Source organism: Heteronotia binoei, chromosome 9 (assembly GCF_032191835.1).
Source record: "Heteronotia binoei isolate CCM8104 ecotype False Entrance Well chromosome 9, APGP_CSIRO_Hbin_v1, whole genome shotgun sequence".
NCBI lineage: Eukaryota > Metazoa > Chordata > Lepidosauria > Squamata > Gekkonidae > Heteronotia > Heteronotia binoei.
The window spans coordinates 86,827,697-86,845,748 of NC_083231.1; the positions used below are offsets into that span (position 1 = coordinate 86,827,697).

General features: G+C 40.4%; 1 protein-coding gene across 1 annotated transcript in view; it reads left to right on the forward strand.

The window, feature by feature from the left end:
- Positions 1–14,995, forward strand: part of ELOVL6 (ELOVL fatty acid elongase 6) — a 113,236-nt gene extending 98,241 nt beyond the window's left edge. Inside the window, exons 2-4 of the mRNA XM_060246932.1 lie at positions 731–862; positions 9,125–9,276; positions 14,202–14,995. Of these exons, the coding sequence (XP_060102915.1) occupies positions 731–862; positions 9,125–9,276; positions 14,202–14,626 (709 nt within the window). The 3' untranslated portion in view covers positions 14,627–14,995. The remainder of the gene's footprint in view (positions 1–730; positions 863–9,124; positions 9,277–14,201) is intronic.
- The last annotated feature ends 3,057 nt before the right edge of the window (positions 14,996–18,052 follow it).

An 18,052-nucleotide genomic window follows, 5' to 3' on the forward strand; every position in this document is an offset into this window, starting at 1 on the left:
AGCTCACAATCTCCTTTACCTTCCTCCCCCACAACAGACATCCTGTGATGTGGGTGGGGCTGGAGAGGGCTCTCACAGCGGCTGCCCTTTCAAGGACAACCTCTGCCAGAGCTATGGCTGACCCAAGGCCATTCCAGCAGGTGCAAGTGGAGGAGTGGGGAATCAAACCCGGTTCTCCCAGATAAGAGCCCACACACTTAACCATTACACCAAACTGGCTTCAGGGTCACAGGCAAACCAAGGTTTTGTCAAAAAGGTATTGCTACCTAAATTGCTATTACCAGCAGTTGAACCTGAGAGCTTCTGCATGTGAAAAGTGTGCTCATCCACTGACCTATAATGCCACATAAGAATAATCCACATTCAGATGCACCACTTGAATTACCCCTTCTAAGCATTGATCCTGATGGAATGGTGCAGAGTTGCTTCCTGTGTGTAACTCTGCTATATTATGAATGGGTGGATGATGACAGAGAGAGAGAGAGAGATCCTGACAGGAAGGAAGAGACCAGTAACTCATACCAATACTGAACAACCTGCTCTTGAGGTCAGATCATTCTGCAGTGTCTGGATTAATCATACCCAATTCAAAGATGCAAAATTACCCCTTTTAAACAGATCAGTAGAGCAGAACAGACAGCTTTCTCTGCGGATGTCTGCTTCTGCTGCATGCAGGTGAAACACTGACTGAATATCATAGAGTGATTATAGTTTTGCTTTTCTTTTACAGGAAGAAATCTTTCCTATTTTCTGCTCTGTATGCTGCCTTTATATTTGGTGGCCGGCATGTAATGAATAAGAGAGCAAAATTTGAACTGAGGAAACCACTAGTGCTCTGGTCTCTGAGTCTTGCACTCTTCAGGTAAGCCCCTTCTTAAAGGAATTGTTCATATGCATTCATGGACATGTTGAAATGGCAAATAAGAACACTGTGGCAACTCTATAATTACTGGGTTTTTAAAACTTTAAAATATTGGCTGTTACTTTTTTCCAGCATATCACAACAGGATAGTAATGAGTGATCCCTAAAACCAAGTCAGATATGAATGAGAAAACTTGATTGAGCTGCCAGATGTCCTTCACATTATAAACTTTCCACATAAACTTGTACATTTTTCTGAAAAGTGCACTTTTATAGTAAAAGAAAGAACTGAACTTTGCTGATGTTCTCAAGGTTGAGTTGGATGTTTGTTTTTTTTAACTGATGATTGCACTGCCCAAGACTATAGCTATGGATGGCCTATTGGGTGAATTATTTGGGGTGCTAATTCCCCCACCTAATTTAAAAAAAAATCAGACACATTGCAGACTTTGGCATCAAAGATGTGCCTATACTGACCACGCTCCACTGGGGATAAATCTGGCAAGAGCTCCAGCAAAATAAATGGGTCTTCTTGAGGAAGCATATTTCTCATGTGGTGAAAGCACCACCATGTGGTAAGACTATAGATCTTTAAATCACAAAAAGAATTCCCTGTCAGTTGTATAACTCCACCTTATAGAGCAGAGGTGATTGCTAAACCACTAGTCTTTATAGGCACAGGTTTATCTTTCATGTTGCTATCAAGTCCTTCCTCCATTTTGTCTTCACAATATCTCCATGAGGTAGTTTAGGGTGACAGTGTGACTTCCCAAAGATTATCCAGTGAGCTTTATGGCTGTACAGTTAAGTAAGATACATTGAAATAAATGAATATTTGCACTTTTAGTATTCCATTTTGTACTTTTAAAACATTCTGAAACAGTTATTTTAGAATTCTCCTTACTGATCTGTTACAAGGCCAGTTTTTCAGATTTTCATTCAAGCTGAACTGCTAATGACCATTTCACCAGGCTCAAGGATAAGCAAGACATAAGGAAATCTATTAGTTTAAGGCACTGTAATTGCCAATTGTTTTATGACTGTGGTCAATTCACTGTAATTGCTTGCACCCAAACTTCTCAGTATTTTCTGTTTCATTTATTTTCTGTTTTATAGTTTTAGACTTGTTGAGTAGGTTGACTTGTCTTCTTACTTTCTTATTTTTCACATTATTTGCCTAAGATAATTTTCAGTTTGAGAATATATTGAAGCTGCCAGTATTATCGTTGCTATAACAACTTTGATCTTGTAAGAACCTTAAAAGTTTCCTCTTAAGAACAGGTATTCTGCTGCCAGCGAGTAGGGGGATTATGCTTCAAATCTCCAGATTACTGCCATTATTCCAAAGAAATACTGTTAGGAACAAAGGCTTTTTCAGTAATAATACATCTATTCCCCCAAAAGAATCCTTTAAGGATTATTTAAATAATCATGTGCGTGAATTCCTCTGAGGTAATTTTTAAAGGTTCTTAAATGCCTTCACTAATTCTTAGGATATTTCTTGCTAAACATGGTGTTTAATATAAAAAAACGAATCTTGCCGAGGTGTGTGTGTATCCTTGTGTGTGTAAAAAAGATAAATCTGTTTGCTTCTCCCTTTGAATGTGTTACTTTACAGCAGCAATCCCCAGTGTGGTGCCTCTGTGCACCATAGTGCCTGCCAGTGTGTTTCTTGCTGCCTGATTATTTATTTGTTTCATTCATCATCCACTTTTCATGCTGCGCCTCAAGGCAGTGCCGTAAAGGCCGGTATAATATATACAAACAATGCAATAAAACTAGATTATGTAATTAAAGAATGATGGGGGGAAATGTGTAACATCCCATAAATTGGAATTCAAGACCATTGATGCAATAACCTGGATGTCACAATTAGACAGCATTGCAATAAAGACAGAATAGCATATCCAACAATGAACTATAACAGGAGAGGAGAGGAGAAGTAAACTGCCTAATATTTGTACAGGCATTGAAAATCAGAACCCAGTTACCTTTCTAGATTGTGCAGGTTTAGGTTTTCTGTGTCAGTATTTCCTCTATAAAAATGCTCTCCTGAATATCAATTCTTGAGTCCCAAGGATAACATTGAAATAGACTTGAATGGAAGAGAAAAGAAAACTCGGGTAGTTCTGACCTAGCAAACCACTGAATTTATCCTAGTCAGATGCATCAGTAGGGTTCCCAACTCCAGGTTGAGAAGTACCTGATATTTAAGGGTAGAGCCTGAGGCGGGCAGGGTTTGGGGAGAGACCACATTGGTATATAATGCCATGGAGTTTGCCTCTCCAGCTGCCATTTTCTCCAGGGGAACTGATCTCTGGCATCTGGAGATGGGTTGTAATTTCTGGGAGATCTCCAAGCACCACCTACAGGATGGTAACCGTATGCATCAGTTGCACACTCAGGTTGGCTATAGAGAGACTTTAATGCCTCTGGAGCTGGTACCCTCTCTTCTTGACTATGCAGGGAACAGACCTTTCCCTTCCTTTGAAACCTGAAACTGTACAGCATCTCTCCCCAAAGCAAAGAGCTGGTCTTTACCCGACCTCCATCACAGACGTTTTGTTATTGTCTGCACCTCTCACAACAGCAATTCTGTGATCCCAGCCCCGGCAGCCATTTTATGGGAATGCCCACTACCCTTCTTCAGCATTACTAAAGTGCACACAGGCTCAACAAAGTTGGGGACCCCTGGCTTTAAAGTCGTATTTATTTGTTTTATCAATGTATACCCTGCTTTCTGCCCAGAAAGGAACCTGAAGCAGCTTACAACATTATGCCTCTCTCCCTCCCACACAACAATACTGAGAGGTAGGTTAAGCTGGGAAAGAATGACTAGCCCAAGGTCACCCAACAAGCTACCAGGACAGAGCAGAGATTCGAATCTGGGTCTCTCAGGTCCTTTTCTAACCACAACTCTGGGTATACAATATGCTTGGCTTTGATACATTGATTTATAACTTTCATTTATTCCACCCTGATATAACAGGAGTGGATGAGCAAATGTTGCAGCTACAAATGATGCAAGGAAAGCATAGTCTTTCTTTTATATAGCAAGACAATTCATTATCTGGTTTAAATATCACCTTTGTCCTGAATTACTAGGTTGCCTTAGATTTAGATGGGTAGCCGTGTTTGCTCTGAAGCAGCAGAACAAAGTTTGAGTCTGGTGGCATCTTTGAGCCCAACAAAGTTTTATTCCAGTTGAAAGCTTTTATGTGCATGCACACTCAAGCTCTGTTAGGCTGCCTGAGGAAAATCTCATACACATCTACGTATAGTGAGATTCTAGAGAATTTTTTTTTAACTGTCAAGTCACAGCTGACTTATGGCGACTCTGCAAGCTTTTCAAGGCAAGAGACGTTCAGAGGTGGTCTCCTATCCAAATACTAATCTGGGCTAAACCTGCTTGGTTCCCAAGTTCTGATGACATCAGGCTAGCCTGGGCTATCCAGGTCAGGACCTTCAGAAAACACATAGGTGGGATTTACCTGTTCATTTAAGAAGCAAACAGATGAAATGAAAAGAAAATGTAAATGTGTTGTAGTATGCCTGTACATTTAATGCTGGAATGTCACAGCTCTACTGGGCTAGCCCCCTGGACAATGCCACCTCCTCCTGCTGGTGATCCTATTAGGGAACTTTATTTCCTTGCAGTAACCAATTTCCTGAGGTGAAAGGAGATTGAGCAGCTTCCATAGAAGCCACTAAGCGACAGGAGCCAGCCTCAGCGGGAAGAGGAGGAAGTAGTAAAAGCTAAGAACCCATCTAGTGAGTGGGCAAAAGTGGGAGGAGAAGCACTTTAGTGCAACGGAAGCAGCACAGACTTCAACCCTTCCAAGGAACGAGGCCTACAAGAGAGGGAGGAGGTGACAGCAATGTCCAGCTGGCAATCCAGTGAAGTGGGGGCCAATAATATGCTTGCATTCAATTTGTTGATATGCTCTGTCCAAAAAAACGCTTATTAAGAAGAAGTCAGAGCATATCAACAAATTGAATACTGGTATATCATTCTAGCACTATGAGCCATTCTAGCACTATGAGACATCCACTGGTTCACATCATATACACTGACTGTGAATGGGGAGGGGATTCTTTGATTATTGGTTCAACTACAGCAGGCACTTCACTGTATCCCTTCCTAACAGGACAGGACAAGAAGCTTTTTATGCAGCCATGGACCTCAGAGGATTTTGGAGGGACTTTTAAAAAAAAATTAATTGCTATTGTGGCACACAAGAAAAAGAGTTCAAGGCTTTTTTTAAAATAAAAACTGGGAATTCAGAGATTGCAGCATCAGAACATTAGGATGTTAGCACACCGTTTGGCATTAGTAGTTACCAGTTTTCAAAGGAAGTCCTCTGATGGGCACAGGGGAAATGGGGGCTCGCTGTCATGGATACAGCCATAAACAGTTAATTCAGCCAAAAAGCATATAAATCAGTTGTAAATAAATGCTGTGTGTTTTTAAAAATCATACTGTTCAATGTTTGTCTAGGCGGTCCTTAGCAATGGTAATAGCTACCAGTTTGTTTAGATTGGCAGTGTTTGGGCACATGCTCAGTTTTGAAGAAAAACATGCAAACTGTTTGACAGAGGTTCCAGTGGTTCAGAATGAACCAAACAGACATTTAAACACAGATTGGTGGACCATCTAATACATCATACTCCTCTCGGACAGTTAAGGATAGTGAATATGCACCAGGCAGGGGGAATGACAGTTTTTCTGCCAACCTATTCAGACCTCTTTCACATTACCATTCTAAACTGGATATAATTCGTTGTTGACCTGATTTTGAGTAAAGCAATACAGGGACGGGGGTTTCATACACCAAGTTTCCTCCCATTAATGAGCCATCGCTGAAGTGCTATGGTCATTACAAACTGTGCTGCTTTTTTCCCTTGCATTTTTTTGCCATTCAACCTTCCTTGGACTTTTTTAAATCACTCTAAATGGAGTGCTATACCACTAAACCAACATAACACTTCAGCGCTATAACAGCGCCACTGAGATACCATGACTCCATTGAGTTAATGGAGAAGACATCTCAGTGGTTCCACTATAACTCTGAAGAACTTTGTTGGTTTAGCACTATAGCACTCAACTTAGAACGTTAAAAAAAAGTCTGAGAAAGATCACATGACAAAAAAGGGCGGGAGGGGGATTGTAGGAAGCACTATGGACATTTTAAACAGCACATCACAATGATTCAGAAGTGCAACAAAGGGGTGGAAAATGGAAGAAAACAGTGGCCCTCAAAAGCAGCTCAGCATCACTGCTAACCTGACACAAATGGATTTGTATGAACAAGTAAATAAATTCTGCTAGTATCTGGTTACTAAAATAGGTCTGTATGAAATGACAGAAAAAATCCATTAGCCACCAGTTACTAAAATGGAATACAAAGGCAGTTTGAAAAGGTTCTCACTTTTACCTGACTATTGGAATAGACCTCCTACACACACACTGATACATATCATTCTACATGCACAAGGCTCTGCTCCTGTGATCAGGAACCTGTTCTTCCTAAACGTGAACAGAGACTTCTGAACGCATACAGTTACTTCCAGGAGGAGGGGATGGTGGGGTCTGGGGTTTGTTATTTTATTTTGGTTTTAACTGAAAATTTTTTAACCATTATTGTAAGTTGCCTTGAATCCAAGGAAAGGCAAGATAGAAATGTTTTCAATAAATACATTTATTTTATTTAACAAATGTATATCCCAGTCATTCACCCCTGACTGGCACTCAAATGATATAGGAATTCTTTCCCAACAGTCTAGTGAAAGTACATAAATTGGGTTTGGACCTGTTACTGTAATCTCCCCTCCTCCTTTACAAAAACATGCATGTACTTCCTGTAAAAGACTGATTGAAAGGGAGTTATGCAACTCTGGGAAATGGAAGTGATTTGTTTAAAATGCACCTGTTTTAAATAAGAAAGGAAAAGTGCAATAGGATCTTTCCCTTACAGCAGCTCAGTAATACAAAATGTGCTATCCCGCATAGCATGTCATATTGCCGAATCTGTTTAATTGTTCTATTCCTTTTAAAGTGTTCAGTCTTCCACACATCTATTGTTCCTAACAAAGGAGGGAAAACTAATGCAAAGTGATTGTTCTGTGGAATGCTATTGAGGTTCACTCTGGGATCACTCACCATGAATGAAAAGTTAAGGTGCAAAGAGAGGGGAAAATAATCAGGGACTGTATTTCTCTTTAACTATTTGTTGTCTTGTGTGAGATGATTTTATATTAGTCGTTCTCCTTCTAATAGAGTGTGTGTGCATGTGTGCATGTATGTGTGTGTAAAGGCATGTCCCAATTGAACTGAAACATATTTGTGCCTCAAAAAAAAACTTTTTCCTATTGATGATGAGTCTGTGTCATAGGAAAGGTGGGATAAAATTATCCAAAACACAGAGCAACTGCAAAACAAAAAAAGAAGGAAAAGAGAAGAGTCATATTACGTTTGTCACTCTCTTTTAAAGACTGCTTGAAGGGGGCTTAAGCAAGTCTGGATAGTGAAAGTCTGCTTTAAGAAAAAGATAATGAAATATGTCTTTATGTTATTTGTAGTCATTCTCAAGATTAATATAATAAAAAGGTAATGCATAGTATACAAATGTAAACAATTATATCTGTCTGTACTGTCTTTAACATCTTTGTTTGGTGGGTGGGGAACGGCAGGGACAATATTCTGTGTTCTCACCATAGACACCTTGTCCTGCTCTAACACTACTTCTCATTAGCCCCATGCAGGGCTCTTTTTTTTTTTAGCAGGAACACACAAGGAATGCAGTTCCGGCTGGCTTGGTGTCAGTTCCGGCTGGCTTGGTGTCGAGGTGTGCATCCTAATATGCAAATAAGTTCCTGTTGGGCTTTTCCTACAAAAATAGCCCTGGCCCCATGCAGAAAACCTGATGCTTGTGTGAACTCAGCATGTTGGGAGGAAGACAGCAGGAGAACACCTGCCCAACCCTTCCTTCATGGGATTGCTGAATCATCTGCACAATGAGCTCATGGAGAAAGTAACCCTATGAATGCCCTCTCCCAGTGATCAGCAACAGTGATTTCCAAATGCTACTGATCACAGGGAGGGAAGCATGCCTGTGGGCTCTTTCTTCACACATTCTGACAACTTGGCAGATGCACAGGGGAAGAGGGCAAGGCTGGTGCACTTGGGCTCTCTTTTCCTCCCTGTGTGGTGAGTCAATATACGGTTGGGTTATCTGCCCAGGGTTATCAGTTCCAATCAATCTCACAAGATCTGCACAAGTCACAGATGCAGAGAAACAAGTTTCTGTAAATATCCTCAGCATTATTTAGCCTCATAAAGGGTGCAGTCAGACGTACCATTAGTGGTGACACAGCTCCGTCTCGCTGACGGATTAAATGTGTTCCTTCAGACATCCACATCTGGCAATCGAGCATCATCCAGGGTCATCCCAGCTTTCTGCGCCTCAATGCCGCATTAATTTGACAGCATAGAAAATCTGGCCCTTTTTCAAAAAAGCAACACAAGATCGGCTTTTTCCTGTTTGGACAGCTCACATGTGATACTGCCCCTTGGAATGTTTACCGCCCCTCCCACCTTTAAAAAAAAAAAAAGCCCCAGCAGACATGCGCATTGCCAGATCATCCGGGAATCTGAGGTGACGCTTCTGCTTCTCCAATCAACACAGGATCGGGAGGGAGGGGAACGTTATCCCACTATTCAGAACAGGAAAAAAAATCTTTTTTTTCAATGTGGAGGATTTCCATATATCATTGTCACTGCCAATTTCTAGGAAAGTAATTCCTGGCAGTTCTCTGGTTTGAATCGGCAACATTAATTCCAAAAATGTTCCCCCCTTTCCCCCCCCCCCCCGCCTCTGAAACAACGTTTGATTTCCCACCTCCAAACAGTTGGGCGCATGTTCAATGGACCCCCCTCCCAGAAATCACCATCTGATCATGCATGTTCCAAGAAAAGAGCGTGATAGTATTGGATGTCTGATTGCTCAACAACAGAATGAGTCGCATTCTTGGATGCTCGTGTGAATGGCCCTGCATCAAATCAATATTCAGCGGTTCAAATTTGAGCGCTATACACCCGCTTTTAATGTGATGTGTGACTGCACCCAAAGAGATGCTATGTGTCCATGTGTATAAAACCCCTACCCATCTTTTTGCTTAGAACCTCTTCCCTTGTCTCTATGAACCTGTCTAGCTTTTTGGAATGCTAATCACTACCTATTCTTTCTCTTTATGGCGATGAAGTATATTTGGTGCTGTTCGAACGGGTGCTTATATGCTATACATTTTGATGACCAAAGGGTTAAAAACGTCAGTTTGTGACCAGAGTTTTTACAATGGACCAGTCAGCAAATTCTGGGCGTATGCATTTGTTTTAAGCAAAGCACCAGAACTAGGTGAGTGCCTCTTCTATTGACTTCTTCTTGGGGATGTATTTTTGCTTTAGCTGCCCTCTTGTGCAACTCAAAACTATTTGAATATATTAATTTTTTTCTGTTTCCCTGCACTTAATTTTCTCCATAATATGTACACACTTTTCAGAGTCAGAGGTTGTTTTGTAGAAAAATAGGTGGTGGAGCTCATCCAGGGATTGTTATGCAGCTGCACCCACTATTCAATGTACAAGGTGGGAAGGAGGAGGTGAACTATCAGAAAGTTTCAGGAGATGTGCTCCTGTGAGCTCTCGCTGAATCTGAGGCCTGTTCAGTGTTGTTTATGTATCAGTAGTGTGCAAATAGCCATATATAAACAAGGGAATCAAGAAAACCTGCAATAAAAATGAGCAGAACAAAAAGACTTGCAATTGGGAAGGGGCCGTGGCTCAGGGGAAGAACATCTGTTTTAGGTTCAGTCCTTGATATCTCCAATTAAAAGGACCAGGAGGTTGTAGGTGATGTGAAAGACCTCTGCCTGAGATCCTGGACAGCTGCTGCTAGTCTGAGTGAATGATATTGACCTTGATAGACCAACCATCTGACTCAGTATAAGGCAGCTTCATGTGTGTTCATGTTGCATACAACAACAGAAAGAAATGAAAAAGGGCATCTCCATACACCTGTATCCTTAGCCCATTCCATTTTGATTTGGATCAGTAGGACTTGTGGATTCTTTTAGCACTGCTGTTGCTTCACTGTGTTCTAGTCTTGTCCTTGATCTGGAAAGTGGCATTCTGGCAGCAATATGGTGGCCATTTGCCTAACCAGCAAATAGTCAATGCCACCACAAATTTAAGCTTTCACTGCTGCAGGGATACTTCTGTGTCTCCCATAGCCTTTTGCATTCTGCTGTTATTTATTTTGGACTAGTCTCACCAGAATCACATAGATGAGTAATGCGAACCACCTTCTGTTGTCAACTGCAAGTTATATAACATCTGACAGAACAGGAAAAAAAATATATACAAAGCAAGTATTCAGCTTCCATAATAAGGAAGTTTGTGCAGTCCAGGTAACTGCAGGTTGGCTTTTGGGTTTTGACATTAGAGAGAGCTCTAAATTTTATTTCTAAAAATATATTTTGAGAACCTGGTCTGAATGAAAGCACTCAAAGGATGGTGTAAGACCATTAAGTCCAGAGTCTAAAATTAAGCAACTTCACAGCTTCTCACAGAGAAGAAAGACTTGTTGGTTTAGGAGAGAAAAGAGCCAAGCAGCCCCATCCTGTACACATTTAGGTGCCCACCTCCAATTGGGCTCCTAGTTGCTCTCTGTTGTTGGCGTGCATCCTAAAAGCTTCCCTCACATTGCCAAGTAAAGTTTGAACCTTGCTGAGACAGCTGAAATTGAAAACTTTGAGGGCAGTTTAAATGGATTTCAGAGAAGTGTTTTGCGGAATCTTTAGTATTCACCTTTTCCATGAAATGTCCTGGAAGTGTTAACCATAGAAGAGAGCTTCAGTGCTATAGGTTCATACAAAAAAAATCTTTCTTGTTAGACCCCCAAATCACAACATAGTCTTAAAAATAGGTCTAACAAGTTACTTATCGAGAAATAAATTTATTTATTTTTTAAATTTAATTTTATTCAATTTATATCCTCCCCTCCCCACGAAAGCAGGCTCAGTAAGGTTATTTGCACCAGGCAGGTGGTTAAATGTAGCATACACCTGGCTAATGTATCTTTCTATCCAAGCAGAAGAGAATTCTCCATTTATTTATTTCTCCACACCCAGTACTCCTCAAAAAAAAAAAAAAACTGGGGGGGGGGCTTGATTCTTCCAAAGATCTGTTTTCATTCCTTCGCCCCGCCCCTGCTAAATTTGGATCTGTAAAGCATCTATTGCTGCAATCATATGTATGTCCCTGGCAGTAAGTCCCACTGAAAGCACTGGAAACTGGTTTGGGCATGCATGCATAACATCAGACCGTAAAAGAGAGAAATCTTTTCTTCTGCAGAAATACCAGGGACGCTGTGGGTAGGGTTGTTAACCTTCAGGTGAAGACTGGAGATAGCTGAAAAATGCATCTCCAGACTTCAACTATCAGTTCCACTGGAGAAAGCAGCTGCTTTTGAGGATGGCCTTAGGGTCATTATGCCTTGCTGAGGTCCCAAGTCCCACGTCCTGCCCTTCATCTCTCAAATATCCAGGTATTTCCCAACCTGACATTGGCAACTCTAAGTGTGGGCCATACTTTAGTTTCTATTTTATGACATTTCTTCACCAGCCCTTTCAGAAAGCTTGTAAGCAACAAAGCCATCAGGTTTGCCATAATATGCACGTTAGTGTTTGCTTATCCTGAGGTTTCCATGTGATTCTAATTAGAAACAGGAAACAATGATTCAGCAGACTGTACAAGGAAACCTCCTAGAGCTGCAGACTTCACTGCATAATGATGAATATTAAGATTACGTTGTTTCAGTGATTTTTTTCTTCATCACAGAGCAAAGGAAGAGAAAAATATACAGCCTTTATGTGTCAAGAGTCTTTGAATTCCCTACTGTTTGTTATATGTGAAAACCAACTGAGATTTGGTTAAATTAGCCCTCTGATAGTTTATGGAAATGTGACAGCATTTCTGCAGCAAATGAAGCAGTCAGGAGGTGAGGGGGGGCTTTATTGCTGATTTAGGTTGTTCTACTAAGGGCGTTCATACTGTTGGAGTAACCCCCAACTGACTTTTTTTCAATACAATGTGTTTAGGATTGAAATATTAGTAACTGAGGCCCAGTTTTCATTCCATGCCTTATTGATATTCTTTATTTGAGTTTCAAAGAATACACATGCAGAAAAATATATTCTGGGACTTGGAGTCTGCTCCGGGCTCTTTTCTTCCTCCAAACCTCTGTGGCTTTACATTGATTGATATGTAATAGGCAGGTACTAAGAGATGTAGTAAAAACAGGGACTGGTTTGAACATGGAGAGAGAGAGAGATGTTAACAGAATAAAAGGCACATTTCTGCAATTGAAAAAGGAGGGTATGCAGGATATAATAAAATCTAACGCTTCCATCTTAAACGCATTGACCTGATTCACAAAACCATGTATGAGTTGTGTGAGCCCTTGGGAGCTATTGGGTTGTGTTTTTTCCTGCCCATTCCACATAGCAGAGTGCTTTTCAAAATTGAGGGGTGTTTGAAAAGCACTTTATGATATGACATTTCTGGGAGGGTAGTGATGTTTGAAGAAAAATAAGCTAAAAACGCTGTCGTGCCAGCACAAGCCATTTCCAAGGCCATTCGCAGTCTTTTAGTCCATTGGCACCAATCCATAAAGTCCTACTGTGTTTGCCAAAACTAGCACATTCAGAGCCAGGGACTTCTGTTTACTTTTTAACAGCCCAAAAAACAGACAACCGTGTGTAAAATTCTGCTTTATTTAAAAGGTGTTCTGTGGTTTGGCAGGGAACGGCTGGAGTAAAAATATAAATAAAACACCTGGATCTTTGTATTACAGCTGTTTTTTGAGAGGAAGGGCTAATTCAAGTGGTCACACCCTGAGGCCTTACAGTCCTGTCATTGGACTTTAGCTCCTCAGTATGAGTAGGGTGTGGCTCATAATGAAGAGTCCTTGTTTGAAATGTCTTGTTCATGCTATATATCACTGGCAAGAAGGCTGGTGGTAAGCTTAGATGCGGATGTGATATTCATATTGGGGAGATTTCATAGCATCACCTCCTTTCATGAATGCTTAACTGGTACAGTGGTGTGTGCGGGCAGTTACACATTGGGCCAGTGAATGTTATTTTAATAGGTCAGAAGGTCAAAACAGGTGCCATGGAGATCCTGAAACTGTATCAGTTTCTTATGACAAATTACAAGGGTCAGATTTGGAATCAGGGAGGGGAAATAGGGACCCTTTTATCCCCACATGGTTTTGCTAATTAAAAAAAAAATCCTGTTAGCTTTTAAACTAAGAGGGGCAGGTACCAATGTATAGCTTTTCTTTGTTTTCCCCCTTTAAATTAGTGGAGAGCTCAGTTTTCGTTTCTGGAACTGTGGGGGAGGGGTGTGAAGAATTTTAAACCCTCCCCATTCAGATCCATTCTTAATCAGGGCCTTGCATTGCTATAATTTAGTTTAAAGAGACACTGGGAAGATACTGTCATGGATACTGGTCCAGTCAGCTTGATCCAGTAATCTAGCCAAGTATACAGTACTGACTTTGATATAGTGCAGTGGTCTGTCTCAGTTGCTCTCTGCAGATGTCATTATAAGCACTGAAATAAGTGACATAGGAGATCACTCATGATGACTCCTGTGAGCGATCCACACTGTTGTTGTTGTTTATTTGCTTTGTTTATACCCAGCCTTTCCCTCCAGTGAGGACTCACAGTGGCTTGCATCATTTTCCTCTCCTCATGTTTTTAGCCTAACAACACTGTGAGGTAGGCTAGGCTGAGAGTGTTGCTGGCCTAAGGTCACCCAGCAAGCTTCCATGGCAAAGTAGAGGGTCTCCCAGGTCCTAGGCTGCTGCTCTAAGCTCCACACCACACTGGCTCACTGTTAGACACATAATCATTACCCATGTTTAGGTCATGTGTCACATTCTATCATCAAAATGTCTTGAGTCCAAGTCGTTTCTTAAACAGTGGTGACCATGGAATTTTGAAGCACAATCTTATCTTTTCCTTATCTTTATTTCACAAAACCCCCAAAACAGGTTGACTCTGGAGTCTAAATCTCTTTCCAATAGCTTCACAAATCATTCTCAGCCCTAAACTGAATATAAGAATCCCCAAACATCCTAATATTTTTGTAAGTTTTGACAATAGGGTAATGTACCAATGTTAATTCTTTATAACCTTGTATCCTCATCTTAAAAATGTGCAGTACTTGTCTTCAAGCTTCAATTCTAATTTCTTTTTCTTTTTTTTTTAACAGGTGATACAATATTTATTATTCTTAGGAAACAGAAGCTCATTTTCCTCCATTGGTACCACCACATTACGGTACTACTATATTCTTGGTACTCTTACAAGGACATGGTGGCTGGTGGCGGCTGGTTTATGACCATGAACTATGGAGTACATGCTGTCATGTACACTTACTATGCCTTGCGGGCTGCTGGCTTCAGAGTGTCCCGCAAGTTCGCCATGTTTATCACTTTGTCGCAGATCACCCAGATGTTCATGGGCTGCATCATCAACTACCTGGTCTTTGCCTGGATGCAGCAGGGCCAATGCCCTTCACACGTCTCCAACGTCGTATGGTGTTCTCTCATGTATGTCAGCTACTTTGTGCTCTTCTGCCATTTCTTCTTCGAGGCATACATCGGCAAAACCAGAAAAGCAAGGAAGACTGAGTAGAACCTACAAAAGCAAGATGGAAGCTGCAGCTCAGGTCACCCAAAAAAACAACAACATAGAATTTTTGAGGAAAACAAAAACAAAAATGGCACAAGGAAATATTTGTATATGGTGCAACTAAAACTCCACAGCTGGGGGGGGGGGCAGCTAGGCTTGTTGAAACCAGTAAGTTTATGATCCGTCTGGGTGAGGACTCACTGAAATATCTTGCATCGCAAAAAAAAAACCCACAAAAAGACTGCTGACAAGACATCTTCCTTCTTGCATCTATCCGCTCTTAAAATGCAAATTTTAAAAAAGGAAAGAAAAGCAAAAGAAGATAATGATTTTGCAAAATAAAAATATAAAAATAAATTGTTTCCCTAATAACAGATGACTTTTATTTTAAAAACCTAATTATTTCTATATCCTTTCTAAACTTTTTAAAAAATGTAACACTTGAACAACGGTTAAGCTGAGGAAAGACATAGTTTGTGTCAGGTGAACATATGAAGCTGCCTTGTACTGTCAGAGCATTGGTCCACTCAGCCTGATATAGTTTGATTGGCAGCCACTGTCTCAGGCATATGTGCTGCAACCTGAGATCCTTTTAAAACTGGAAATTCCAGGATTAAACCTGGGACTTCCGGCATGCAAAGCATCTGCTCTGCCACTGAGCTATGGCTCCTCCCCAAATGATACCAGTTTTCTTACAAAGCTTAATGGCTTTTTTTCCATTGAAAGGGTTGGCCCCTAAAAGCCCAAGTGTGTTAATGAAAGGCTGACTGCTGCTGAAAATCATTTAAATACCATTAAGATAATAAATGGGGAAGAATTGGTTAATTTTCATACTGTGTCACTACGTTGTAAACAGATCTGAGAGGTCAGCCAAAGACCTTATTCCTTGAGATACTGATGCAACCATTGACACGTCCTGTTAAGATGCATTTGTCAGCAAAATTTGCTCAAGTCCATTCCTTGCTCAAAAGTAAGGCAGGAAGGAGAACAGGCTACTATGTGGCTGATTAGTCTTGGTGGAATGACCTGAGTCTAAAGTAGAGTAGAGCAGGGGAAAGGAATGTGAGGGAAGAGGAAGAAGCCATGCATCAGGGCTGGCCATTTCTCAAAGCACTCTGCAGATCCTTGTCCTATCCTGTCAACAAGAGTTTGAGGATTGCAGTGTTCCCCCGGGGCCAGTTCTAACATTCTGTCTTAGATGCGCAGAATGTCTTTCATCACGAATGCCGTTGGATAAGTTTAGCTGGAATACAGATTGCCCATCTCTCTTGTCCAAAGTCAGTTCCATCAGCTCAGTCAGTGTGGTTCATGTGATATCTTTGGAAAGCTGAATGGATAACCTCTTCTGCTGAACAATGTATTCCTGTGCATGTGGCCATGGGAAACATCCCAAAAAGCCATTTTGTGAATGCAAAATATGAGGGTGGGTGTGGTCTTGGTAACAGGAGCCAGCGCACAAGTGTGCCCTTGTTGTAGTTGTAGCGGCTGTACTTTTTCTTCTTCCACCTGTGTTTTCAAGTTCATAGCTATTGCCACACATACATACACACACACACACACACAAAGATGAGCCTGCATTTTTTTGTATCCTATTCTACAGCCCAAACTTGATGAGGTTTGTTCTGGCATGCAGTATTTGCAGGTTCGGTATGTAGGAAATACATCAGAGAATCAATTAACTATGAACAAGGAGCCATCGCAGGCAGAAGACGCCAACAGCTGCCACAAGCACAGCATAGCCCTGAAATTACAGCATTTAAGTGCAATTTGAGTGAAAAGTGCAAAAACAAAAGAAAATCAAGACAGCCTTTTAGAAGGTGGTGGTTGGGGATAGATAGGAATTTCAGGAATAAAGAAACCTGTGATACGGTACATATTTTATATTTTTATGAACTTCAAAGAATAGATATCTGCAACCTTAATAACATTCTACAGTACTATATGTGACTTTAGGTAACACTGTGCTTTTGCATTTGCAGTGCAAAGATGTTTAAAGTGCCCTCCTCTGGTCATGTGGAGATATTACAAGTGGAAGTATTGGAATTGTCATATGGAAGCTTTATTACATGGGGTGGGAAGGGACTGAATAGAATGATTGTGCTGCAACACATTAACTGTGTGGTCTAGAGAGAACTATCTTTACTTTTTAAAGAATCTGTAGAAAAATATACTGTAGCATTCTTAATCACTTAAAAAGACATCTGGTTCTTCGGTCAGCTGCAGATAAAAGGACAAACTATTCCACTCTGAAACTCAGAGAATTAGCTGAAAAGAGCCATATTTTCTACAAGAAAAAAAAAGTAGATTGCATTATCTGTAAGATTTCAGACCTTACAAAGCCAAATAAAATGTGTTACGCATTCCTAGTACTTCAAAGAAACAAGTATGTAAACTTAATGTTATAACTGTGTGTTGACATAGTATTCTCAGTTGTATCAGTTTGGTAGTTGAACTTTCCAATTAGCAGAACTTAGAGGGACAGATTAGGAACTGCTGTTCTATGTAGAAAATGCATACACACCTATAACTATACTTGTAGCACCCATTATGTGAGCTGTCAAAACACAAAGAAGTTGGAAGGGGAGGGAAAGAATCAGCTTCACCTGCCCACCCCCGGGGCAAATGCTAAGGATTGCCATTAACTTTCTTCCTTGAATCTGAGACTGTACAATACAAAATATTTTTTGCTTCAACTGTGCTGTCCATCATTCATGACACAGAGCTGATGTGATATTTGTTAGACATAACAAGGGCTTTCAGTGTTTCACTATGTGCAGAACAAAACCCGTTACATTCTGTATTATGTGGATAGTCTTTTAAAGAACAAGGGATCCAGAGGCTCCCCAGAGCTGTTATAACTGTGAAAAAAATATATATCTGTGTCATTTAAGTTATTGATGTTCTGACATTGTTATTCATTAAAAAAGAATAGCAGAATGTTATATTCCATATAAAATATAACATGGTCTTAAACTATAGGATCTTAAACTTTAGGACTCCTGTATCAGTGGAAATATCAATTGAAATGTAAGCAATGTTATTTTACAGCTTTGGAAGTAGATGATATTTCATAATAAGTCTTTTTAAAAACAATCTCATGCTTAAATATTTTTCCTAGCCTGTCATATTTGAAATAAATCAAGATCAAGTAGTATAGAAGGGCAATGCAATTGGGAAGCAACTGCAAGCATCCATTTTTTCCGGTTGTGCCATTCATGTCTGTATCTCTCACTTTTCATTTAATTTTCTGCGTAGGCTGAGAGACAGATTTCTCTCCATCAAATCTATCTTCAAACAAATGGGGGAAAGTTTCACAAAGGACTCTAAGAACTGCTTAATAATTTCTTGCTTCTGTAAGCAAAAGGAAGAAACTACATTGATTTGAACATACGTTTAGTTTGTAAAAAATATTCTCCCACTTTGAGACTT